Source organism: Eubalaena glacialis, chromosome 4 (genome assembly GCF_028564815.1).
Source record: "Eubalaena glacialis isolate mEubGla1 chromosome 4, mEubGla1.1.hap2.+ XY, whole genome shotgun sequence".
Taxonomy (NCBI): Eukaryota; Metazoa; Chordata; class Mammalia; order Artiodactyla; family Balaenidae; genus Eubalaena; species Eubalaena glacialis.
The window spans coordinates 42,479,580-42,505,822 of NC_083719.1; the positions used below are offsets into that span (position 1 = coordinate 42,479,580).

At 40.9% G+C, this 26,243-nt stretch overlaps 1 protein-coding gene and 1 non-coding gene across 2 annotated transcripts; one reads left to right on the forward strand and one right to left on the reverse strand.

Annotated features, from left to right (window-relative positions):
* Nucleotides 1-1,674: 1,674 nt before the first annotated feature.
* Nucleotides 1,675-1,804, reverse strand: LOC133091626 (small nucleolar RNA SNORA76). The gene has a single exon (XR_009700958.1). It is a non-coding gene; the product is annotated as a small nucleolar RNA SNORA76 (small nucleolar RNA).
* Nucleotides 1,805-17,601: 15,797 nt separating this feature from the next.
* On the forward strand, nucleotides 17,602-25,917 carry GZMA (granzyme A). Its single transcript, XM_061187788.1, has 5 exons — nucleotides 17,602-17,662; nucleotides 19,406-19,553; nucleotides 21,123-21,264; nucleotides 24,401-24,673; nucleotides 25,765-25,917. Exons 1-5 carry the CDS (start codon nucleotides 17,602-17,604, stop codon nucleotides 25,915-25,917), a joined length of 777 nt encoding a protein of 258 aa, XP_061043771.1.
* Nucleotides 25,918-26,243: the final 326 nt, after the last annotated feature.

Consider the following 26,243-nt stretch of genomic DNA (forward strand, 5'->3'; position numbering starts at 1 on the left):
AGCAGCAGGGAACTACCAGCGGTGTCTGTGTGGAGAGCTGATTTGCCTGCCCCCTATAGAATGGTTGTCAGAATCTGCTTAGGAAGCCATCAAGGAAGGCAGTTTTCAAGTTAGTCTTTTGGCAGGCTTCTCTCCTTGGCAGGATCCTAAAGAGTCCAGGATGGAGGTAGCTTTTGTCCCTAACTCCTTTCTTTTTAGCACTAATTGAGGCAAGATTTGGGCCTGATACTGTCTTCCATATGATAGCTTGTTCTCAAAGGTGGAGGGGGTGGATGAGACAAAAGCCTCCAAATCGCTTTAAGTAACCTCATGCTCCCACCAAACTGAATTGCTTGCTGTGCCCCAAACACTTTCCCACATCCCTGCATGTGTGCACGAGCCTCCCCTCAGAGGAAAGAGACACTTCTGCCCTCTCTCCCCAACCTCTGTACATCCAAATCCAATCCTCTCCTCCACGATCCCTTGCCCAATGGCTAATGAGAGGTAATTTCTTCCTCTTCCAGAATCCCATAATACTTTAGCAGTTCTCAGGTTTTTGCATTTGGCATTTTCTACCTTGTATTTTAGATATTGATATTTCTATCTTGTCTCCCTTACTAGACTCTAACTTCCTTTAAGACAAGGTCCCTATCTGATTTACCTTAGTACCCATCCCACACAGAATGTTAGTTCAGCATGTTTCCCATAATAGGAAGTCAGTAAATATCTCACAAATGAATGAGTAAACCAATGAGTGAATGCAAGCATGAAATCCTACATGAAAAGCCCACCAAGTCTGGGAAAAGCTGTGCCACCAACCATTTGTTTTTCAAATGCCCATGTTTCTGGCCGTGCCCTGCCCCTCCACACCTCTGCAAGAAATACAGGCTATAATGGGAAGACATGTCGTCATCTTCAAACCCCTGTCTCTACCCCTTGAGCCTCTGAAGCACCAGACAAGCAATAATTCCCATGGCCTTCTCTGCACACCCCCATCCCCATGCCTTACTGTCACTTCAAATCTGAGAGCCCAGATTCCTCCAGTTAAGGAGCCTGAGTATAGACCACAATTTTCCAGCTCTTCCCTGGAGCCCTATAGTTCCAAGAAGGTGAAGGGGCCATGAGGAGGAGACTGGGATGGCAAGCCCTTGGGACCCACACCCATACACATATACTCACATTGTGCTTTGGCAAGAGCAGCTCTGGTTTTCATCTATTTTATAGTTTACTTTTCCACAGAAGATTTCATGGAGAGTAGAAGCTTCCCTGATGAAAAATAAGATATCTGAAAGGCACTGGTGTAGCCCATGTACTTGGACTATGATGTCTAAGAGGGCAAGAGGTCAGAATTGTACCATTCGTTACCCCCTCATACCTGGCACAGTGCCATAAACTTAATTAGGAAGCATCTTGGTGGCACCAGGCAAGAAGTGCCAATAACCCTAGTCCTGGTCCCAGCTCTAGTATGAACCAGTTGGGTAAGCCCCTTCTCTGAGCTTCAGTTTCCTCATTTTCAAAACAAGGGGATGGCACAAAGAGAGGACACTCAAACTTACAGGGAAGGCACAGGATATGCAGGACACAAAGTAACAGAGACTGCAGGATCCCCGACATCTCCCAAAGGAATTTCAAACTTGGCTTTAAGGGCTGAGGCCTGAGTCGCTGCAGCACCTCACCCACTGGCAGACTGGCGATGCCTGTTCCTAGTTAAAAGGGCCAATGCCATGGGGCCAAGTGGCCCCATTTATTCGCAAGTGTGGGCTCCAGCTTGGCAGCCTGACTCCAAAGTTCCACGTGCAGGCACGGCGGTGGCTCGAGGCTGCGCGTTAGAAAATATATTTATCTTTTTATATTAAGACATTGAGTTGTACTTTGAAGTGTTTGAGAAAAGAAGAATTTACCTGTACTTTTATATACATCTATTTTTATTTCATTATTAAAATTTTCAACTGTTTTAGCCAGCCTTGGCTAAGTCATGCTGCAGTAACAAATGATCTCAAACCTTGTTGATGACACAGTAAAAGTTTATTTCTTGCTCAAAAACAAAACAAAACAAAAACCAAGGGATTGGTCCAGAAGATTCTAGAACACCTCTGTCCAATAGAACTTTCTAAGAGGATGGAATGTTCTATATCTGTGCTACCCAATATGGTAACCACCAACCATATGTGAATAGTGAACATCTAAAATGTGGCTATTGAGATCAAGAAACTGGATTTTAAATTTCAATCAATTTAATTTAAATTTAAACAGCTATATGTGGTTAATGGCTGCCATATTGGACAGCACAGCTCCAGAACATGATCTCCAAGAACTCTTTCAGCTCTGACATTCTAGAACTCTCTAAATAACCCTGCCTCCACCTCACTACTCCCACCACCAGGCATTGTGATTACAAATCCCTCCCACTACCAAACACACACACACACACACACACACACACACACACACACACACACACACACGACATTGGATTCAAAGGACTAAAGTTAGCTGTCTTCCTCAAAATGAACAGTAGGTGTCTCCCTTACCCTGAAACATCCACTGCTGTAATTACCTCAGAAGCTTCGGTGATTAAAGCAGCCATAAGACGCAGGGATCTTAGTGAGAGGTACATGGGCAAACTGGACAGAGCACCATAAGACAGAAGGAGAAAGGAAAACAAGATTGGAGGGACTCCATGATTCTTCTCCAACCGTGTGGCTGACAGGGTCTTGGTGCTCCAACCGGGTGTCAAGCCTGAGCCTCTGAGGGGGGAGAGCCGAGTTCAGGACATTGGACCACCAGAGACCTCCCGACCCCACGTAATATCAATCAGCAAGAGCTCTCCCAGAGATCTCCATTTCAACTCTAAGACCCAGCTCCACTCAACGACCAGCAAGCTCCAGTGCTGAACACCCCATGCCAAACAACTAGCAAGACAGGAACACAAATCCACCCATTAGCAGAGAGGCTGCCTAAAATCATAATAAGGCCACAGACACCCCAAAACACACCACCGGACACGGTCCTGCCCACCAGAAAGACAAGATCCAGCCTCATCCGCCAGTCCCCTCTACCAGGAAGCCTACACAACCCACTGAACCAACCTTACCCACTGGGGGCAGACACCAAAAACAATGAGTAGCTGCAGGTTCGTAGCCTGGGGGCTGCAGGCTACGAACCTGCAGCCTGTGAAAAGGAGACCCCAAACACAGTAAGTTAAGCAAAATTAGAAGACAGAGAAATATGCAGCAGATGAAGGAGCAAGGTAAAAACCCACCAGACCAAATAAATGAAGAGGAAATAGGCAGTCTGCCTGAAAAAGAATTCAGAAGAATGATAGTAATGATGATCCAAAATCTTGGAAACAGAATGGAGAAAATACGAGAAACGTTTAACAAGGACCTAGAGGAACTAAAATGCAAACAATGATGAACAACACAATAAATGAAATTAAAAATTCTCTAGAAGGAATCAATAGCAGAATAACTGAGGCAGAAGAACGGATAAGTGACCTGGAAGATAAAATAGTGGAAATAACTACTGCAGAGTAGAATAAAGAAAAAAAGAATGAAAAGAATTGAGGACAGTCTCAGAGACCTCTGGGACAACATTAAATGCACCAACATTCGAATTTTAGGGGTCCCAGAAGAGAAAAAGAAACGGGCTGAGAAAATATTTGAAGAGATTATAGTTGAAAACTTCCCTAATATGGGAAAGGAAATAGTCATTCAAGTCCAGGAAGCGCAGAGAGTCCCATACAGGATAAATCCAAGGAGAAACACGCCAAGACACATATTAATCAAACTATCAAAAATTAAATACAAAGAACAAATATAAAAAGCAACAAGGGAAAAGCAACAAATAACATACAATGGAATCCCCATAAGGTTAACGCTGATCTTTCAGCAGAAACTCTGCTAGCCAGAAGGGAGTGGCAGGACATATTTAAAGTGATGAAAGGGAAAAATCTACAACCAAGATTACTCTACCCAGCAAGGATCTCATTCAGATTTGACAGAGAAATTAAAACCTTTACAGACAAGCAAAAGCTAAGAGAATTCAGCACCACCAAACCGGCTCGACAACAAATGCTAAAGGAACTTCTCTAGGCAGGAAACACAAGAGAAGGAAAAGACTTACAATAACAAACCCAAAACAATTAGGGAAAATGGTAATAGGAACATACATATGGATAACTACCTTAAATGTAAATGGATTAAATGCTCCAACCAAAAGACATAGACTGGCTGAATGGATACAAAAACAATACCCATATATATGCTGTCTACAAGAGACCCACTTCAGACCTAGGGACACATACAGACTGAAAGTGAGGGGATGGAAAAAGATATTCCATGCAAATGGAAATCAAAAGAAAGCTGGAGTAGCATTCTCACATCAGACAAAATAGACTTTAAGATAAAGACTATTACAGGAGACAAACAAGGACACTACATAATGATCAAGGGATCAATCCAAGAAGAAGATATAACAATTGTAAATATTTATGCAGCCAGCATAGGAGCACCACAATACATAAGGCAAATGCTAACCATTTAAGCCATAAAAGGGGAAATCGAGAGTAGCACAATCATAGTAGGGGACTTTAACACCCCACTTTCACCAATAGACAGATCATCCAAAATGAAAATAAATAAGGAAACACAAGCTTTAAATGATACATTAAACAAGATGGACTTAATTGATATTTATAGGACATTCCATCCAAAAACAACAGAATACACATTCTTCTCAAGTGCTCATGGAACATTCTCCAGGATAGATCATATCTTGGGTCACAAATCAAGCCTTGATAAATTTAATAAAATTGAAATTGTATCAAGTATCTTTTCTGACCATAAGACTAAAAGACTAGATATCAATTACAGGAAAAAAATCTGTAAAAAATACAAATACATGCAGGCTAAACAATACACTACTAAATAACCAAGAGATCACTGAAGAAATCATAGAGGAAATCAAAAAATACCTAGAAACAAATGACAATGTAAACACAATGACCTAAAACCTATGGGATGCAGCAAAAGCAGTTCTAAGAGGGAAGTTTATAGCAATACAATCCTACCTCAAGAAGCAAGAAACATCTCAAATAAACAACCTAACCTTACACCTAAAGCAATTAGAGAAAGAAGAACAAAAAAACCCCAAAGTTAGCAGAAGGAAAGGAATCATGAAGATCAGATCAGAAATAAATAAAAAATAAATGAAGGAAACAATAGCAAAGATCAATAAAATAAAAGCTGGTGCTTTGAGAAGATAAACAAAACTGATAAACCATTAGCCAGACTCATCAAGAATAAAAGGGAGAAGACTCACATCAACAGAATTAGAAATGAAAAAGGAGACGTAACAACTGACACTGCAGAAAAACAAAGGATCATGAGAGATTACTACAAGCAACTATATGCCAGTAAAATGGACAACCTGGAAGAAATGGACAAATTCTTAGAAAAGCACAATCTTCCGAGACTGAACCAGGAAGAAATAGAAAATATAAACCGACCAATCACAAGCATTGAAATTGAAATTGTGATTAAAAATATTCCAACAAACAAAAACCCAGCACCAGACGGCTTCACAGGCGAATTCTAGCAAACATTTAAAGAGATAACACCTATCCTACTCACAGTCTTCCAAAACATAGCAGAGGGAGGAACACTCCCCAACTCATTCTACAAGGTCACCATCACCCTGATACCAAAACTAGACAAAGATGTCACAAAAAAATAAAACTACAGACCAATAGCACTGATGAACATAGATGCAAAACTCCTCAACAAAATACTAGCAAACAGAATCCAGCAGCACATTAAAAGGATCATACACCATGATCAAGTGGGGTTTACCCAGGAATACGGGGATTCTTCAATATATACAAATCAATCAATGTGATACACCATATTAACAAATTGAAGGATAAAAACCATATGATAATCTCAATAGATGCAGAAAAAGCTTTTGACAAAATTCAACACTCATTTATGACAAAAACTCTCCAGAAAGTAGGCATAGAGGGAATTACCTCAACATAATAAAGGCCATATATGACAAACCCATAGCCAACCTCATTCTCAATGGTGAAAAACTGAAACCATTTCCACTAATATCAGGAAAAAGACAAGGTTGCCCACTCTCACCACTATTATTCAACATTGTTTTGGAAGTTTTAGCGACAGCAATCAGAGACAAAAAAGAAATAAAAGGAATCCAAATTGGAAAAGAAGAAGTAAAACTGTCACGGTTTGCAGATGACATGATACTATACATAAAGAATCCTATAGATGCTACCAGAAAACTGCTAGAGCTAATCAATGAATTTGGTACAGTAGCAGGATACAAAATTAATGCACAGAAATCTCTTGCATTCCTATACACTAATGATGAAAAATCTGAAAGAGAAATTAAGGAAACACTCCCATTTAACATTGCAACAAAAAGAATAAAATACCTAGGAATAAATGTACCCAAGGAGACAAAAGACCTGTATGCAGAGAACTATAAGACACTGATGAAAGAAATTAAAGACGATACAAACAGACAAGAGATATACCATGTTCTTGGATTGGAAGAATCAACATTGTGAAAATGACTATACTACCCAAAGCAATCTACAGATTCAGTGCAATCCCTATCAAACTACCAATGGCATTTTTCACAGAACTAGAACAGAAAATTTCACAATTTGTATGGAAACACAAAAGACCCCAAAAAGCCAAAGCAATCTTGAGAAAAAAAAACGGAGCTGGAGGAATCAGGCTCCCTGACTTCAGACTATACTACAAAGCCACAGTAATCAAGACAGTATGGTACTGGCACAAAAACAGAAATATAGATCAAAGGAACAGGATAGAAACCCCAGAGATAAACCCACACACATATGGTCACCTTATCTTTGATAAAGGAGGCAAGAATATACAATGAAGAAAAGACAGCCTCTTTAATAAGTGGTGCTGGGAAAACTGGATAGCTACATGTGAAAGAATGAAATTAGAACACTCCCTAACACCATACAACTCAAAATGGACTAAAGACCTAAATGTAAGGTCAGAGACTATAAAACTCTTAGAGGAAAACATAGACAGAACACTCTATGACATAAATCATAGCAAGATCGTTTTTGACCCACCTCCTAAAGAAATGGAAATAAAAACAAAAATAAACAAATGGGACCTAATGAAACTTCAAAGCTTTTGCACAGCAAAGGAAACCATAAACAAGACGAAAAGACAACCCTCAGAATGGGAGAAAGTATTTGCAAATGAAGCAACTGACAAAGGATTAATCTCCAAAATTTACAAGCAGCTCATGCAGCTCAATATCAAAAAAACAAACAACCCAATCCAAAAATGGGCAGAAGACCTAAATAGACATTTCTCCAAAGAAGATATACAGATTGCCAACAAACACATGAAAGGATGCTCAACATCACTAATCATTAGAGAAATGCAAATCAAAACTACAACGAGGTATCACCTCACACCAGTTAGAATGGCCATCATCAAAAAATCTACAAACAATAAATGCTGGAGAGGGTGTGGAGAAAAGGGAACCCTCTTGCACTGTTGGTGGGAATCTAAATTGATACAGCCACTATGGAAAACAGTATGGAGTTTCCTTAAAAAACTAAAAAGAGAACTACCATACGACCCAGTAATCCCACTACTGGGCATATACCCTGAGAAAACCATAATTCAAAACGAGTCATGTACCACAATGTTCATTGCAGCTCTATTTACAATAGCCAGGACATGGAAGCAACCTAAGTGTCCATTGACAGATGAATGGATAAAGAAGATGTGGAACATATATACAATAGAATATTACTCAGCCATAAAAAGAAACGAAATTGAGTTATTTGTAGTGAGGTGGATAGACCTAGAGTCTGTCATACAGAGTGAAGTAAGTCAGAAAGAGAAAAACAAATACTGTATGCTAACACATATATATGGAATCTAAAAAAAAGAAAAGAAAAAATGGTTCTGAAGAACCTAGGGGCAGGACAGGTATAAAGACGCAGACGGAGAGAATGGACTTGAGGACATGGGAAGTGGGAATGTAAGCTGAGATGAAGTGAGAGATTGACATGGACATATATACACTACCAAATGTAAAATAGATAGCTAGTGGGAAGCAGCCGCATAGCACAGGGAGATCAGCTCAGTGATTTTTGACCACCTAGAGGGGTGGGATAAGGAGGGTGGGAGGGAGACGCAAGAGGAAGGGGATATGGGGATATATGTATATGTATAGCTGATTCACTTTGTTATACAGCAGCAACTAACACAACAATGTAAAGCAATTATACTCCAATAAAGATGTTAAAAAATAAATAAATAAAACAGCTGTTGTCCTACCCAGTGTGTTGTCACTCAGCTGTAACTAGGCCCAGGAATCAAGTCACTGTATGGAAACTCTCCTATATGCCAAACTGTTGGGGAGTTACCCCAAGAAGCAGAAAGTCAGGCTACTCGCAGGCCCCTGGGCAGCTGTCCAGCCAGTCACCACCAGAGGTTCTCCCTGCTCCCCTGAGCCCCAAGGTCCCCTCCACACTTCCTCATAGATTCCCACACTTGGTGGAAAATGGTGACAAAGAAATTATAGATTGGTATGTATTTGTCCAAGATGACATTCTGCAAACAAATTTTGCAAGTCATTCACCTAGTCTCTGAGGCAGTGCCAGGACTTCATGTCTAACTATCCTCCCATGAAAGAGACAAACTGTAGCTGTGAAGTAAATAAATGGATTAGAGTGGGGGCAATCCACAGGGCACTGAGAGAGTCAGGGCGAAGATCCAGATTTTCTGCAGCTTTGTAAACCCAGGCTGACTTGGTTTGACCAGCTCCCTCATTTTAAGGAGACAGTTTCAGACATCACTGTTACACAGACATCGCTATTGCACAGTGATTAACGGAATGGGCTCTGGAGACAGCCTGGATTTGCATTCCAGGTGCACAGTCAGTGAGCTGTGTTACTTAACCTCCCTACTCATCAGTTTCCCCATGTATAAAGTGGATAGTGGAGAAAACTGCAAGAGATAATCACAGTGGCTGTCTTCTACTTGTATGTTAGTTATTATGAAAGAAGATTAGTTCTTTCTTGTAGCTCAGCTATATGATAACTGCTGTTCCATCTCACTCTTTAAAAATGTTGCCACCAAATTAGAGATGAAGCTGGCCTTCCTTCTGGGGAGAGCATCTGGCCTGAAGAGAGTCTGTGACTAAATCCTTCAGGAGTCACTGCAAAGTCTGGAGTGGTTCTGCAGAGCCTGGAGCCTCTCCTTCCACCCATGTTCTTCGTATGGTTTGAGAAAAGTGGAAGACTGGGGGAGTCACCTTGCTCCAGGTCAGCTGGACAAGTCCTGCGAGTACATAGGCAGGAAATTTAGCTCATACCTGAGTGGTCTTCAGGAGGACACAGGCTGGCAAAAGGGCCAAAAGCCCCTCTCATTTGGAGGTTTCAAAAACAGTAAGATCCTTTACAAAAGGGACATAGATGGACAAAAGGCACAGTATTAGGAACAGAACCTTAGATGGGCAAGTGTCTTATCAAGTCTCTGATCCAATGACTCATCAAACTTTAAGGGCATTGGTCGGTTTTTGGGTCAGGCAGTACTGGGCTCAAATTCTGATTTATCAGCTATTAGTGGTGCAACTTTGGTCAAGTTATTTACCCTCCTGAACTTCAGTTTCCTCATCTGTAGATTAAGAATAAACAATTCCTCTTTCACAACAACAACAAATGGTGCAACTCTGGAGATATTCCTATTTAACATCTTAGTAAAACTACCTCTTTCATTATTTTCTCAGCTTAGTTGAAATTCTTCATTTCAACTAAACACATCCTAATGAAGCCTTTGTTTTCATAATTGGTCAGCTTACAGCACACACATACATATACACAACTTTCACTCCACACCATCCCCCTACACCTCACCCCACATCCCACTTCCCCAGGACACCCTGGGACCCCAATCCCATCCCTTTCCAGATGTCAGTTAAGAAGATAAAGAGATCTCATTCTCCATTTACCCTCAAACACCTTCTTGAGAGATAATTTAATCTGATCTAATAAAGTGGCCTGGTGGACAAAGCAAAAACAATAACTCAAATTACTTAGTGCCCACAGGAGCGCCCCAATAACTAGCTCTATTCTCCTCCAACATCAATGTGGTTTTCATCCTCTGAACATTTACTCTAGTAGGATGGGGTGTGTCTAACTCAAACAGCTAGGGAGCTACCACTCCCTGCCCAACAGCTGTGCTTTCAAGTTGTGGTTCAGTTTATGGCCACAAAACTGTGTCTATATTGCTCTCTATGAAGCTATAAAAAGTCAAATATACTATACATCTCTTCAAATTCACCCAGACCAAAAATAAAAGATCAGCTAGCTCACGGACTATCAATAAAAAAACTCAAAAAATCCAAATAAAAACAGAATAAACATTTAAAATACACTAAAAAGGAGTTTAAAGATTTTTTTACATTATAACTCATAATTAGCCAAATTCTTCTGGACTGTTGATACGGGATATTTGGTAAACTGGCCAAGTTCAACAATACCTCTCCCTATGAATGGCAAGAATACACTAAAAGGTCACTCTTCTGTCAAATGTACAAATAATACAGAAAGCACAAGAAAGCCGACAAGGACTTTATTTTGTAATGTCCAAAAGTATAAAGAATAATATATATGAATCCCTACATATCTATCACCCAGCCCCCATCACCAGTTAATTATCAAATTTTGCCAATTCAAAGACTTCTGAAAGGAAGATTTTTTTTTTAAAGGATTAGATTTTTTTTTTTTTTTTTTTTTTTGGCTATGTTGGGTCTTCATTGCTGCACTCGGGTTTTCTCTAGTTGCGGCGAGCGGAGGCTACTCTTCATTGCGGTGCACGGCATCTCACTGCAGTGGCTTCTCTTGTTGCGGAGCACGTCTCTAGGCACACGGGTTCCAGTAGTTGTGGCTCACGGGCTCTAGAGAGCAGGCTCAGTAGTTGTGGTGCACGGGTTTAGTTGCTCCGCGGCAGGTGGGATCTTCCCGGACCAGGGCTCGAACCCAGGTCCCCTGCATTGGCAGGCGAATTCTTAATGAAAGGTAGACTTATACCGTCTTATACCATCATCTAAAGTATGTGTTTTCACAAAAAATAAAACAGGCACCTGGTTGTTTTGAGGGAGAGGAAAGACTGGATTAAATTTCGGAGAAACAAGAGGAAGGAGCTACCTATGCTCTGGCCGAGAGTAAACTGCGGAAGTGTGTTGCCTTGAACTAAAGTCCTTGGTCTCTCGGTGCTGAGAGAGGCTGGGGAGGAGGGATTATAAAGTTCTAACCCGCTATGTTCCTGGGAAACAAGTCTCAGGCAGCTACAGCCCAGTCAGTCTCTGACTCACTGGCAGCAGACTTTCTTCCTTCTGACTCCATCCATTCCCCACCCCAGTCACAATAAAGAAGAAATCAGCCTTGCCCTCTGGGCTGCATCTGGCCAGGAATGTGAACTGCAGGTGATTCCAGGTTAGTCCAGGAGGTGCAGCAACATTGCTGAGTGCCGTCTATGTGCCAGGTAACGCTTTACCCCAGCAATTCTCCACCCTGACTACTGCTTTATAATCACCTGGGAAACTTTGGGAGAAATGCCTGGGATCACCCCAGACTAAGTATCTCAGAGCGAGAACCACTACTTTATAGCAGTCCTTTCAACAGCCCAATAAGCTAGGTACCACTGTGCTCAGAAAGGATGTGGATGTTAAATGACAGGGCCAGGATTTAGAGGCAGGACTCTCTCATTTCCAAAACCCTGCTCTTCTCACTGACCACAGCACTGGACATTAGTATTTCTAAGTCTCTATTTAGGCCATAAGATCCATTCAGACAGTAACTCCCGGATCTAGCTCATGGTAGGTACTTTATACGTATCTTAAATTGAATGAATAAGTGAATGGATATTTCAGGGTTAAGTGGGTCCACATAGTCCAGATCAGTGAAACAAAGAATCAGATTGCAAATGTAGGCTCAGACTAACAAAGAAAAGTGCAAAGATTTTCATGCCTTCACCAGGATTAAGTCTCATCCTATTAATTACCTCTTCAAGTATTTCTTCTGCCGCCTTGCCTCTCTTCTTATTTGGATTCCAATTACATGACTGTTAGTTTGATATTGTCCCACAGGTCTTGCATGGCCTGCTCTGGGTTAATTTGTTTCTTTTGTTCATTTTTCTCTTTGTGCTTCAGTTTAGACAATTTTGATTGACCTATCTTTAAGTTCCCTATTCTCTCAGCTGAGTAAAGTCTCCTAATGAGCCCATCAAAGTGATTAGTCTTTCATCATATTTTTCATTTCCAGCATTTCTATTTGGTCCCTTCTTAGTTTCCATCTCTCTGCTGATAGCCTTCCTATGGTCATACAGTTGTCCATCTTTTCCACTAGAGACTTTAACATAATAATTATAATAATTTCAATTCTCTTTCTGATAACTCTAACCTCCAAGTCATATCTGAGTGTGATTCTGTTGATTGCTTTGTCTCTTGACTGTGTGCTGTTTTCTTTGCTTCTTTGTGGGTCTCATAATTTGCAGTGTTTACTAACACTGAGGTAAACAGTTTCATGTCTGGATATGTGAATAACTCTTCTTTTTCTAGGCCTCTACTGTGAGGAATTGAGTCAATCTAGTGAGGAGTTGATCTGGGTTTGCATTTATTGTTGCTACAGGTACCCTCAGGACAGCTCAGGCTAGAAATGTCTCTGGCGTTACCTCGTACTTCTGGCTCAGTTTGGGTTTCCAGAGAGCATTTCTCAATTTTCTGTTCCACTTCAGCCCTAGGCTTTGCCTATGTCCCTAAACCTCAAAGATATTTTCTCCCCTCATTTTTGCCTCCACCTAGTAGTAGACTATTGTTATTTGTTACTCAGTTCTTGCTATTCTTGGGGTGGGAAGTGGGGAGACATTTTCTGTTGTCCGTACTCAGGCCGAGTCCTAGGCAGGCATTGTGTACCTTAGTCTCAGGTGTGGGACCATCTCAGTGATCCTGTCTCTGCCCTAGTGGCAGAGGCTCTTTTCCTGCCTCTCCCTCAGAAACAGAGGGTTGGTTTTTTCTCTTCCCTTCTTCTAGCTACAATGTGTCTTCACCTTGACCCTGAGGGTGAGAGTATTTGCTGCCCTTTCCTCAGAAACTTAGGGCTTTTGCTCTGTGAAGAAGGTAGGGGTACAGCATCCTGGCAGAGCTTTGTGCCCTTCCTGCAGAGGTGGCTGCTCTTGTCCCCTGCACCAAAGGGGAGACTCCTTGCCGTCACTGCCTTGCCCCAGCTTTCTCCTGGTGAGGTCCATGGAGAAAAGCCTGCCAGCTAGTGTCAATTCTCCTTATGTCTGTAGCTCCCAGGGGTGCTATATTCTCATGCTAAGCCACACTCAGCCCTTAGTGATTCATTTTAAAACTTACCCGAACTCTTCCGACCAGCTTCTATGATGTCCAGCACCTCTTCCGATCATGCCTTTCTCCAGGTAAGCAGGTCCTCCCTGGAGGTACCTGTCTTCCCTTAGATTTCAGCCTACTTGTTTGACCTGCAGCCTCAAGTCTGAGAAATTAAAGAAAAATTATGATTTTGTAGACTATCCAGATTTTTCTTTGTTATAAAGGTGGAATTAGCACTCTTTCCAACTTTCTACATCCTAAACAGAAACCAGAAGTCTGCAGCTAGAGTGCTGCAAGGATCAACTACTTGTATATTGAAAGTCCCAAGAATTAAGACATAAGTAAGAGTAGAGAAAGTAACAGGAAGCTAGGATCTAAAGTTGTCAAATAAAGGGATTCCTCAAAAAGCTTAACATAGATTACCATACGACCGAGCAGTTCTACTCCTAGGTATATAACCAAAAAGCAGGGATTCAAACAGATATTTTTACACCAATGTTCATTGCAGCATTATGCACAATAGCCAAAAGGTGGAGACAACCCAAAAGTCAATCAGCCAATGAATGGATAAACAAAATGTGGCATATAAGTACAATGAAACATTATTCAGCCATAACAAGGAATGAAATTCTGATACTTGCTACAACTGAAATAACCTTGAAGACATTATGCTAAGTGAAATAATATAAACAAAAGGACAAATATTATAAGACTTCATTTACATGAAATATTAAGAATAGGCAATTTCATAAAAACAGAGGGTAGATTAGAAGCTGCTGGAGGCTGGAAGGAGAGGGAAATGGGGAGTTATTGCTTAATGATTACAAAGTTTCTGTTTAAGATGGCTAAAAAGTTTTGAAAATAGACAGTGGTAATAGGTGCACGACATTATGAATACAATTAATGCCACTGAATTGTATATTTTAAATGGTTAAATGGCAACTTTTATGATATATATATATAAAACCACAATTTTAAGAATTAATAGCTACATATCAAGAACCATTGAATTGTACATTTTAAATGGGTGAATTGCATGATATATAAATTATATCTCAATAAAGTGGTTTAAAAAAAATGAAACGAAGGGGACTGTCCCAGTGGTCGCAGTAGATGCAGCAACGGTGAGGTGGTGAGTGATCTAGTGGGGTGACATGAGACGCAAAGCTGGGGGTTGGGGACTGGGGGAGGAAAATAGTCTGTCGCTTCATTACCTAGAAAACTCACCACATAGAAACCTCTGACCCTAGACCACATCTAAATGACCGAATTATAACCAGAAAGATTTGGTGGGAACCTCATAAAGGTCTCTTCTCACTCTAAGAGTTCACTCAAAGTTTACTCTAAGTCCAAAGTTCAGAAAATCAAAGAAGTTACAATTACCCCTTTCCCACCTGCCCTACTTCAGGGAAATCCCATTCCCACACGTGTCCTTCTTCACTGGGAGGCAGGGGACAGGGCTACCCAGATCCCACATCACAGGGTAGGAGAAGCAAAAAAGCCCACTGCCCCTCCACTCTCCCCACTTACCACCACCAAAGGAGTCCCCAGTGTTTCAGTTCAGTGAGTCATTCCACTCCAAATCCTACTTTGTGGGTCTAATTTACAAGGTCACTCCCAACTCCTAGTGCCACTCGCAACTGTCAGCCTGAGCTCCCGGAGGGGAGAAGTTATGTTCTACCACTTTCTTAGAGATCAGAATACTTGAGAAGGGGGTAGCAGGTGGTGTGAAGGAAGAAAAGAGGAGTGTTGAGGAGAAGCACAGTACAAAGGTGCATGGCTGAACAGGAAACCTCTTGGCATCAGGCACAACTGATTGCTCAGACTATCTTCCAAGAACTCTAAGAACTAGTGCTTCAAAGAATAGCTTATTTATCAACTAGATTCCATCTCCTACTAATCAATAGATTTCCCCAAAAGGCTTGAATTCCCCTACATTTCTGCATCATACCCTAGATCTCAGCAGCAGCAGTGGAGTCCAGTGGTGGGAGGCAAAAGCTGTATCATGCAGGCATGAGGCAAGGTGCTGTCAGGTGGTGCCCAAGGTGGTACAAGGCCATGCAGAATTGGTCTCCACAGAGTAGGTGGAGAAGAACAAGTGGCCAAGGTCCATGGATTTTTTAAAATATTTATTTATCTATTTATTTATTTATTTGGCTGCACTAGGTCTTAGTTGTGTCATGCAGGATCTTTAGTTGCAGCATGCATGAGGGATTTGTTCCCTGACCAGGGATCAAACCTGGGCCCCCTGTATTGGGAGCATGGAGTCTTAGCCACTGGACCACCAGGGAAGTCCCAAGGTCCATGGATTACATGAGGCCAAGGGGATCTGTGGTGACACACAAGAGGTGTCTGATACAGCAACATTTTTGTGATCACTTTCCATGCTATTTAATGGTTGCACAGAATGGTTGTACAAATGAATAATAATTTACTTACTATGATATGCAGAATAATGCTCCCACCCACCCAAAGCTGCCCACATCCTAATCTCTAGAGTCTATGAATCTTAGTTTACTTGGCAAAGAGGAAATGAGGTTGTAGATGAAATTAAGGTTGCTAATCAGCTTGCATTAAAATAGGGAGATTATCAGAGTGAGCCCAATGTAATTACAGGAGTCCTTAAATATGGAAGTAGCAGGCAGAAGGAAAGTCAGTGTCAGAATGAGAAAGACTCCACTGGGCATTGATGCCTTTGAAGCTGGAAGGGGGTGAAAAGCCAAGGAATGCTGGCAGCCCTTAGAAGCTGGAAAAGGCAAGGAAATAGATTTTCCCTTAGAACCTCCAGAAAGGAATGCAGCCCTGCTAATACCTTGGTTTTAGCCCAGGGAGACCCACATCAGACTTCTGACCTACAGAACTGTAAAATAATAAATTTGTATTGTTCTAAGCCACTAAGTCTGCAGTAATTAGTTACAGCAGCAATGGGAAACTAATATGCTTACCTAATTCCTTACTTGGGGGCATTTAGATTATTTTCAACTTTTTCTCATTAGGAACAATAATGCAATGGAACTCCTTATTGCTAAATTTCACAATTTTTTAAATTATGAATCATAAACATGACTTGTTGTGTCAAAGATCATGCAAAATTTAACAACCCTTTCATAGGTATTGCCTTCCAGAAAGATAGCAGCAGTTTGAAATACCATCAACACATGAGAATTTCCAACAACAGAGAGTATTTTTTGTGTGTTTTTTAATTTTTAGTAATTTGATGGCAAAAATAGTACCTAAATGTTTTAAACTGCATTTTTATTACAGATAACTTGTGCTATGTGATTATGCATTCCTCCGTAGGTTAGGAATATAGGAGCCACTTTTATTTCTTCTTTTGTAAATTACTTGTTCAAATTCTCTGACCATTTTTCTTTTCAGGTGTTCATCTTTTCTTATTGCTTTATAAAAATATCCATTTGTGTCACGTAGATTGAAAATGTTTGCAATTTGGCTTTGTATTTGCTGTGTTAAGGTACAGAAACTTCAATTTTTCATCATTGAATCTATCAATCTTTTACAAATTCTGCCTTTGACGTCATATCTCAAAGTCCCTTTCTTATTTCTGCATGTGTGTGAATATCTGTATCTTCATTTAGTGCTTTTATAGTTGAATGGTGTGCTTTAAGAATCTAACTTCAGTTTTCCCTTGATGATTACCCAGCAATCTCAACAATGAATGCATCAAATATCTGTCCTTTCCCCCACTACAATAGGTTTAAAGATGCTATTTCAAAATAATTTCTTATATAGACTTGAATTCTCAGCTTTTTAAAATAAACTCGTATTAGAAAGTGAAAAAGTTGCCAAAGAAGAGCAATTTTCTATTTAATGATCTTAATTTAAAACAGTCCCCATGGCTGATTTGCTTTGTTGTGCAACAGAAACTAACACGTTATTGTGAGGCAATTATGCTCCAATAAAGATGTATTAAAAAATAATAATAATAAATAAAAATGAAACAGTCCCCATGGCTTCATATTTACCCTTTAAGGTAGGAAAGGTCTAACCCTGAAGGAAATGTGAAACAAATAAGTAACCACACCATCTCTAAAATAAAGCTATGTTTTCCAGTAATAAAATACCAAACTCTTTAGCCACATAGCAGAGAAAGATTAAAAGAAAAAACCCACATCCTTTGTGTTTCATTATATATTACTAAGTCAGTACCTGAAACTAAATAGTCTCCATATGTGAGTAACAGAAGCCATGAAAATTCCTTTCCCTTTCTCTTTTCCCACTGGCATGTGTCTCCTTCTAATTCCTGGAGGTAAGACATATTTCCATATGCTTTTAAGTTTTGCTTATAAGAAAATAGAATTTTATATTGCTTTAATTTTTGTTTAATATTGTATAAAAGGGAAAAAAGTCACAACTTAATTTCCAATAATTTTTCATGTTACCTTTTTTCTTTGCTATCTAAATGACATATTGGCTTTTTAAGATGAAAACATACCCTATTGTGTCTACAGCAAAAATATGAAAGCATTAACTATATCTGGAGGTTATCATAAATTCAGGCCAGATCTACAGAGCTCAATCTTCAAGTGAAAAACCAAAAAAGCTGTTAAATTGGGGATGGATAGATTACTTATTAACTGGAGGGCTCAGTCATACAGATACAACTGAATAGTCATAGCTCTCAGATAAATCTTAAAACTTTGGTTTTCAGAAGGTATTTGTGAGTGTCTGTTTCCAGCAGTGGGGGTGGTGAAGAAAGCAATAACATCAATGTAAAATAATCTAATGAACTGTGTGTGTGTGTGTGTGTGCACGAGTGTGTGTGTGTGTGTGCACGCACGCCAACACTGCATAAAACTTACAATGAAGTATAGCAGTATTCTACGTGTTTTACATATACTCTTCTTAAGTATCATTGTTATCAGCCCATTTTATATATGAGGAAACCAAGGCACAGAGAGGCTAAGTCAATTTACTAAAGTCATCAACTAGTAAGTTGTAGGGCTGGGATTTGAACCCAGAGTTCAGGTTCTTAACCACACACTATGATATCTTATAGCTCAATGATACCTTCAGAGCTGGGATTCTTAATGTGGGATCCATGAACTCCCTCAAGGCCATGGATGGGCATCAAGAAGTCTGTGACTCTCCCAAAACTGTATGCATATATTTACATGCATCTGTGTGTCTGTACTATATCAGATTCTCAAATGGCTCTATATTTCAAAACTAACAAAGGTACAGAGCCACTACTTTAGGCAAACAGTGCATCACAATGGAAAGAGTATGATTTTTCATGATGTGGAACAGTATTAGAAGACTGCTTTGCTATTTATTAGTTGTGTGAACTTGGGTGAGGTAATTGCCCTGTCTAAACTTCATGTTCCTTATCTCTACATGGGAATAATAACACCCACCTTGCATTGTAGCAAACATCAGAACCAGTGTCTGAAACTAACCAGTGCCTGGTAAATCATAGATGCTTTCATTATTATTGCTACTATATTGTTGATTTTTTTTCTTTGAATTTAATGTAACTTACCAAACCATCATTGCAAATAATAATCTCGCCATGGAACACTGAGATTTTTAAGGTCAATAACACAGTGTCCAACCCAAGACTGAGACAATGCAGCCTGTAATAGGAAGTGAACAGACTAGTAATGGCAGAAACAGGAGAATGGGGTTTCTCCCCAATCTGCTCTTACTGTGTGATGTTAAGTCTTTAATCTTTTTGCTTTTTGAGCTTTAAGAAAAGAGACTCTATTGCCTGACATTTTCTACCTCCCAGGGATAGGAAGGAGACAGACATTATGTTAAAGGTGCTTTGCATTCTTGAGGAAGAGAAGATTGTTTAAGTTCAAGATACTGTTATACAGAGCTGTCATGGAAATTTTTAAAAACTCTGTGCCACCTGGACTGCTTTGATCTTCTCTCCCTGACACAGAGTGCACGTCTATGTACTCGATCTGGATCTATTCATTATATCAGTACTTTTCAGAGGGAAGCATGACTTGGTAAGATAGGATTTCACTCTGGATCACTCTTTTAGTTTTTCCAGTATCCTGTGAGGGAATTATAGGAGGAAAAGAAGTGCCACCTCACACAAGACGCTACATGGCTCTAATCAAAGGGCTGAAAGTCTGTGCAGGGGCTTTGATCAAAGAAAACTGGGTGTTGACAGCTGCTCACTGTGACCTGTAAGTAATTCTGAGCTCCTATCATTCTCAGGCAGTTTGGGGGGTGGGGTGGGGGGGACAGGGGCTGTGAAAATGAAGTCCAAAACCAAAATTAGGTAGGGATGGAGAAGAAAGTGCGCAAGCACAGTCACTGATATGTACTATTATTACGTTTGTCTCTATAAGCAAAGGCCAGATCCTATAGAATAAAATTGAAATGCATGACCATTTTCTCATACTATTTAAAAATTTTTTTCACTATAAACAACAATATTATCAACATTTTGAAAAACAAAATGGTGAGAAATAGCACTCATAATCTTATCAACTTCACACAATCACTGTTAATATTTTGCTATATTTTGTTGCAAGCTTTTTCCATAAGTATATTTTACACAGTTGAGCCAGTTAAGTGTTCTCTATGATTACAAGCAATTTACTTACTGTTATATAATTAGTTTTGTCCCATGTTGCTACATATTAGATTGAACCATAAGAAATTACTGATATTTAACTGTTTGACTTTACAAAATAGCCATTTCCTATGGTTCAAACTAATGTTTTTCTTAATTGTGATTTGAAAGTCAAAATAATGTTTATCACAAGGATATGCTGCTGTTTTCCTTATCAGTACCTCTTGTTGGTACCTACTATTTCCCTGCTCACTTTTGCATAAATTGCATGAATAAAAGAAGAGACTTAAAAACTAGCTTCCCACAAAGAAGATCAAAACAGATCTGCATTATGTTGTTGTATCAAATGAGAATTTATCAAGTAGGAAATTCAGCACAATGTACACTGTGAAGATCACCACTGGCACTCTTGATTAACAGACCCACTTGGTGCAAAGTCTGTCCGGCAAATCAAGAAATGCTTGTGCCCACCTCTCCCAGATTAGCTATCATTAGGTTCACAAACTAGACTTAGGGGCTAGCAGTTTATTTGCTCGTGTGTGTGTGTGTGTGTGTGTGTGTGTGTGTGTGTGTGTGTGTTTAGGTTCAGCTTTAAAATTTCACTATAAAGTCGATTCATTTCTTCAGTCCTACCTATTAAAAGCCTGACTCTTTTCCATCTTTGTCATCTTTGAAGACTTAAGCAAGGTACACTGTCTCCCTGAAACACAGAAAAGCAAACCCACTACCCCTGCTCTCACTCTTAGGTTTAGTCTCTAGTTCTTGGGTTGAGTCTCTTCCATTAGGTGTTGATTCCACAAATGCAAGGCAGATGGAGAAACTGGCAGCTCCTCTTCCTGCAGCAGTCCTCTTTGGTCAGCACCCAAGCATACCTCTCCAGGCCTTGCCAACCCAACACTCTTGCCTCTGCCAAAAGACCTGGGATTTCTCTCCTGTTGCTTCTCCCTTGAAAAGATGTGAAGCTGAAGCACCTAAGATAACACATGTCTTGGGAGTTTTAGGTAAAAATAACTAAAACACCAAAAGAAAAAACCTCATAAATTCCCCCCTGCCTTGCTGTGCTTGTTTATAAATAGGAAACCATCTGAAATAACTGGTCAGATTTAATAAATTAAGTTCATGCTTAATTTCATCTATTCTCTCACATAAATGATACATCGTCCTTGTTTTTTTCCAGGAAAGGCAATCCTCGAGTTATTCTTGGGGCCCACTCTACCTCCCGTAAAGAGAAATATGACCAAGTATTTTCCATTAAAAAGGCAATTCCCCATCCATGCTTCAATCCACAGACCTTTGAAGGGGATCTTCAACTCCTTCAGGTAAATATGGGGTTTTTTTTCAATAACTATTTTGAAATTGCAAAACTTTGAAATTTGGTCAGTTTAACCTGAAACTAGTTTTTACACACTGGCCTCATAGCCAGTGGTTGGCTAATGCCAGGATGTAGGGGTAAGAAGGACAGCTGGGACCCAGCGCAATTGTACAGATGTTCACCCTCTTGGAATTCAGTTCAATTTAACAGATATTGACAGAAGTCCTACTGTGGTAAGACCTGTCAATCCAAAGTGGTAATGGCACCAGCAACTCAACTGCAGTCAAACCAAGTTGCATTTATTGATTCTTGCTCAGCAAGGGAGACTGTATACCATGAGGAACCATGGGGTGGCTCAGTAAGAGAGTGTTGGATGGGGCTTATCCTAGGATTTGGGCTTGTGGCAGATGAGGGGGAGTGTTCTAGGAAGTAGGAGTTTGCTCTGAACTGACTGTTGTCAGGAAGTGGGGTAATTCTATGACTGAGTATCTCAGTGAATCTTACTTATCTAGGAGGCTAAATCTGTGATTGATAAGAAGCAGCAATCACTCATTTTAGCCGATAGGGGGCGCTTGGTCATTTTTGTGGTGGGCACAATGACCTTGCTTTTGCCTGTACTCAAACGTGACTGCAGAGCGGCCTGGGTTTGCTCCCTTCTTGAGGCTCACCTTGTCTGATACTGGTGCTCTATGACAAGCGTTAGTGATCAACAGGAAAAATCGTGGTCCAGCTGTGAGTGCCAGTAAGCGTTTCTCTTCCTCATAAGGTAAATAGGTTCTGTTCTCAAAGTGTTCACAGTCTAGTGGGAGAGACAGACAAATATATCAACAGCTCTGATCTGGTGGTATGTGACTCATCGGTGATGGAGATGACTAAGAAGGGGACTCTACGGGAGCACGTGGTGTGTCCAGGCGGTCAGGGAAGCTTTCTTAGAGAAGGTGCAGGAGTTAGTAGGAAAGAAGGAGGAAAGGGCCTTTCAGGCAGGAAGAGCAGTGTGTATAAGAGGAGTCTTTCTGGAAAATGCATTTGGAAGAAGAAGGGAAGAAAGGGAAGTTATCATGAGATTTGAGAAAGAGGGGACCCAGATATTGTGAACCATGGGAAGAAGTTTGAACTTATGGGGAAGGAGATGGGAGAGTGTGTTAAGCTGGGCAGTGACATGATCAGACTTGTTTTTAGGATTATCTGGCTGCTGTGCAGGAAGTATAATAGAAAAGGCAGAACTGGAAGGCAGAGTGTGAGCTGAGGTTCACACTTGTCCAAAGGGGCTTGATGAGGAACTTCCCTAGCAGGAGTCAAGAGGATGCTCAGGGGATCCACACACCCTCGTCAGTAGGAGTAAAGAGAGGGTCCTAGAGTGCCATGTGTTTCCAGCAAACGCCCCACATTCCCTGCTCCCCACACTTATCAGTGACCCCCATACTATCTGCCTTGAGACTCTCAGGCTGGGCCTCTCTCTCAGGTCACCCCTCCTCCCCTATACTCTAATCCCCTCCAGTCCCTCTCCCTGGGCAGGGAAAGGCAATTCCCTCCCCTGCCCAGTAGAGGGCACTCCCTGGCCTACTTCCCTTCTGCGTTTTTCTCCACAGCACACACTTCTGATGTACTTTAGTTTGTCTGCCCCCCTCGCTGGAATGTAAGCTGCAAAGAACAGATATTTTTGTCTTTTCATTTGTATGCCCTATACCAGGTAGTATAGTTCCTAGTACATAGTAGGCCCTCCATAAATATTTCCTGAATAATTTTGGATAAGGGATGGAATTAAGCCAGACAGTGGCAAAGGTCATCAAGAGAAGAGATTCTGCGCTCAGGTTTCAAGAAAGTGGTAGTCGTTGTCAAGTCTCCTTCAGGAACTAAAAATCTTTCCTTTACAATAGTGTGGGGTGAGTAGGGGGTGCGAGGAGTTCTTGGTCTTGAAGTAGAGTCAGGAAACTCCCTCTCACCTCTGACACTGTGGTCCGTGGGGTGATGTTGCTAGAGAACTCACAAAGACGGTGTCAGGACCTCCCTGTGGTTAACCTTCCACGGTTAAAACCTACCGATGTGCTCATCGCTGCTGTGTGTGCCTGACCCCAGGAGAGCTACTTACAAACATATGCACCTCGACTCCAATTCCGATCCATTCATTCAGACCTGAAGTCCTTTCTGGGGGTTCTCCTGTCTCCTTGTCCATCCAACCAGACAACAAGCATGAAGGCTGTGAGAAAGCATGAGTAGGAGAGACACAGAGACGTTGCATGTAGGCATTTGAAGTCATGTTCTATGGAGAGATTTTAGACTATGGCCATCTCACTTTCAAAGTGCTAGCAGGGTAAGGGTTGGGCACACCAGCAACTCAGAGTGGGCACTGAGGAAGTGGGGACTGTCTAATGTGCGGAAGTGGGGCCTGAAAGCAATGCAATGATAGGAATGTGACAGTGGCCTTTGCTGCTGTGCTCCTTTGTTTTTAGAAGGTCTGTAATACCAGGACTCCTTACAGCTTGAGGCAAGAAGAAAAGAAAGAGGTAGAATTATCTTCCTCTACCCTCTACTCAACCTTGATCACACTCCCTGCTGTCCTTGCCTTGACTTTTCAGAAAGAGAGAAAGCAAGGTGGTGAGCCCAGAAGAGAGCTTAATGAATCAAAGAAAAGGGCAGAGTGTGGGTGAGCCCTCAAAGGCAGTTAGGCTGGTTTGCACTTGCTCAGAAGCGGGGAAGCCACATTTCCACTGAAGTGGAAAATGAGGACACTGGCCCCTTTCCCACCCCACCCCACTGCACCTGGAGCCCTGGCTTCCTTCCATTGGTCTCAATACCAGTCAGTTCACAAACCTAAGACCACCTGAATAAAATAATGATTGCACTCTCCAATACAGCTTTTCAACCACGGAACTGTCAACCACCACCGACATAATTTCATCACTGCTGACAGGTCAACTGGACTGAAGTTTATCTCGACTAGCCTAGCAAAACATGCATGAAAAGGTGTGCTGTGACTTTTAAAAAATCAATAACTGATGGTCAATTAGGTTGGAACAGGACTTTGGCCATGTCCTTCGTAAGAACATGCTAAATAAGCAAGATATCTATTTCAGTCAGAGCTGTTTTCTGGGTTTGGTTACTGTTGTCCTTCCCTAAAACTGCATCTCCTGTCTCTTTTCTAGCTGGATGGTAAAGCAACTATGACCAAAGCTGTAGGAATACTTCAGCTACCAAAAACAGGAAACGATGTCAAACCCCACACCAAATGTCATGTGGCAGGATGGGGAAGCACCAAAAAAGACTTGTGCAAAATTTCAAGTGCCTTGAGAGAAGCCAACATTACTGTGATAGATAGGAAAATATGCAATGATGCCCAGCACTATAATTTTAATCCAGTTATTGATCTCAGTATGATCTGTGCTGGTGGTAGAAAAGGTGAAGATGATTCATGTGAAGTAAGTAAATTACAAATTTTAACCGTTTGGGGGCTATAGGAAATCAGGTTAAATAGAGTGCCTAGGAACAAGAGGGCGGACTGTCATTATTACTTTTTATGTGTGAGGCCTGCAAGAACGTCAGCTTGACACTGGGCTGGTGTGTGCTCCTTTGTCTCAAGTGAAACCTTCTGCCCAGGGAAACTTCTCTCGTTCCTAATAATCAGGATCCCACTTAACCACCGCTTATGGATGCTGTTCAGCCCTCTCAAAACTGATCACGACAGCTGGCATTTATCAGATGGCAGGAACTATATCAAGTTCTATACTCTATGCCACTTGATCCTCAAATAGCCCCATGGGATAGACACTATTATTACCAACTCTATTTTACAGATAGGGAAATTAAGGCTTAGAAAGTTACTTCCCCAAGTTAGATAACTCGGCTGTCAGTGGGGTGGACCTGGACTTAGACTGGGGCCATCTGATTCCCAACTCCTGCGTTTTTCTGCCTCTCCATGTGCTTGACTACAGTTTGGCCCTATTTGGAACTCATGATCCAGAAGTGGTTTGCAAGGTCAGAGAGAATATGAAATGAGGGCTGATGAAAACTGGAAAAGATCCCTAAAAATTTTTTGAACTATCACAAGTACTCCTTGGTCTGAGACGGCTTAACCCGTGTCCTCCTTCAGAGCAGGGAGAGGCTCAGATCCCATCTCATGCCTTCAGGCAGCCCCTACATTTAGTTTCTTCCCCTAACATCTACTGACCAAGAAAAGGGGATACAGGTCAACTGAAGGAGACAATTATTTTTCACAATTATTTTAAAGGCTTCCTTTGTTATTCTTTCTTTGTTTTACTGATGAAAATGAGTTTGTACATCTTCTCCAGAACTGCCTTTTTCAAAATGAAAATGATTGGAAAATATAAACAAATCTGTGTTAATTGATGCTGAGGGCAGACAATTAATAAAAAGAGATATAAAATTAGCCTTTAAAAAGGAAAGAGAGAAACAATGTGTGAGCGAATGAGTGAATAAATGAATGACTAAAAAGGTAAGTAAATATCTTTGGAAAGCACTCCTGTTTAAAACATATGACTTTCTTTTCCAGGGGGATTCTGGAAGTCCTCTGATATGTGATAACGTTTTCAGAGGTGTCACTTCCTTTGGGAAGTGTGGTAACCCCCAGAAGCCTGGCATCTACATTCTCCTTACCAAAAAATACCTCAACTGGATAAAGAAAACCATTGCAGGAGCCATATAATATTTCTTCTTCAAAGTAGAAAATTGAGGTAACCCAGTAAAGGGGGTTTTAACTTGACCTATCTGAAGAAACACCTCACAACCCTCTTAACCCTGTGTGCAAATGACAGCCTGTCTGAAGTAAAATCAGCAATGAAAGAAATAACCTCCTGCCTTCACTCTTCCACGATTAGTGAAGACTGATTCATCACATGTTCTCTATCCATGGCAAGAAATGTCCCTTGAGAAAAAGTTCCCCAGTTCAGTGATTCTCTGTTTTATTCAGAATTTGAGGACTGTCACTTTTGTTTTCATCCTTAAAAGGAAGTCAATCTCAGGGAAATTTAG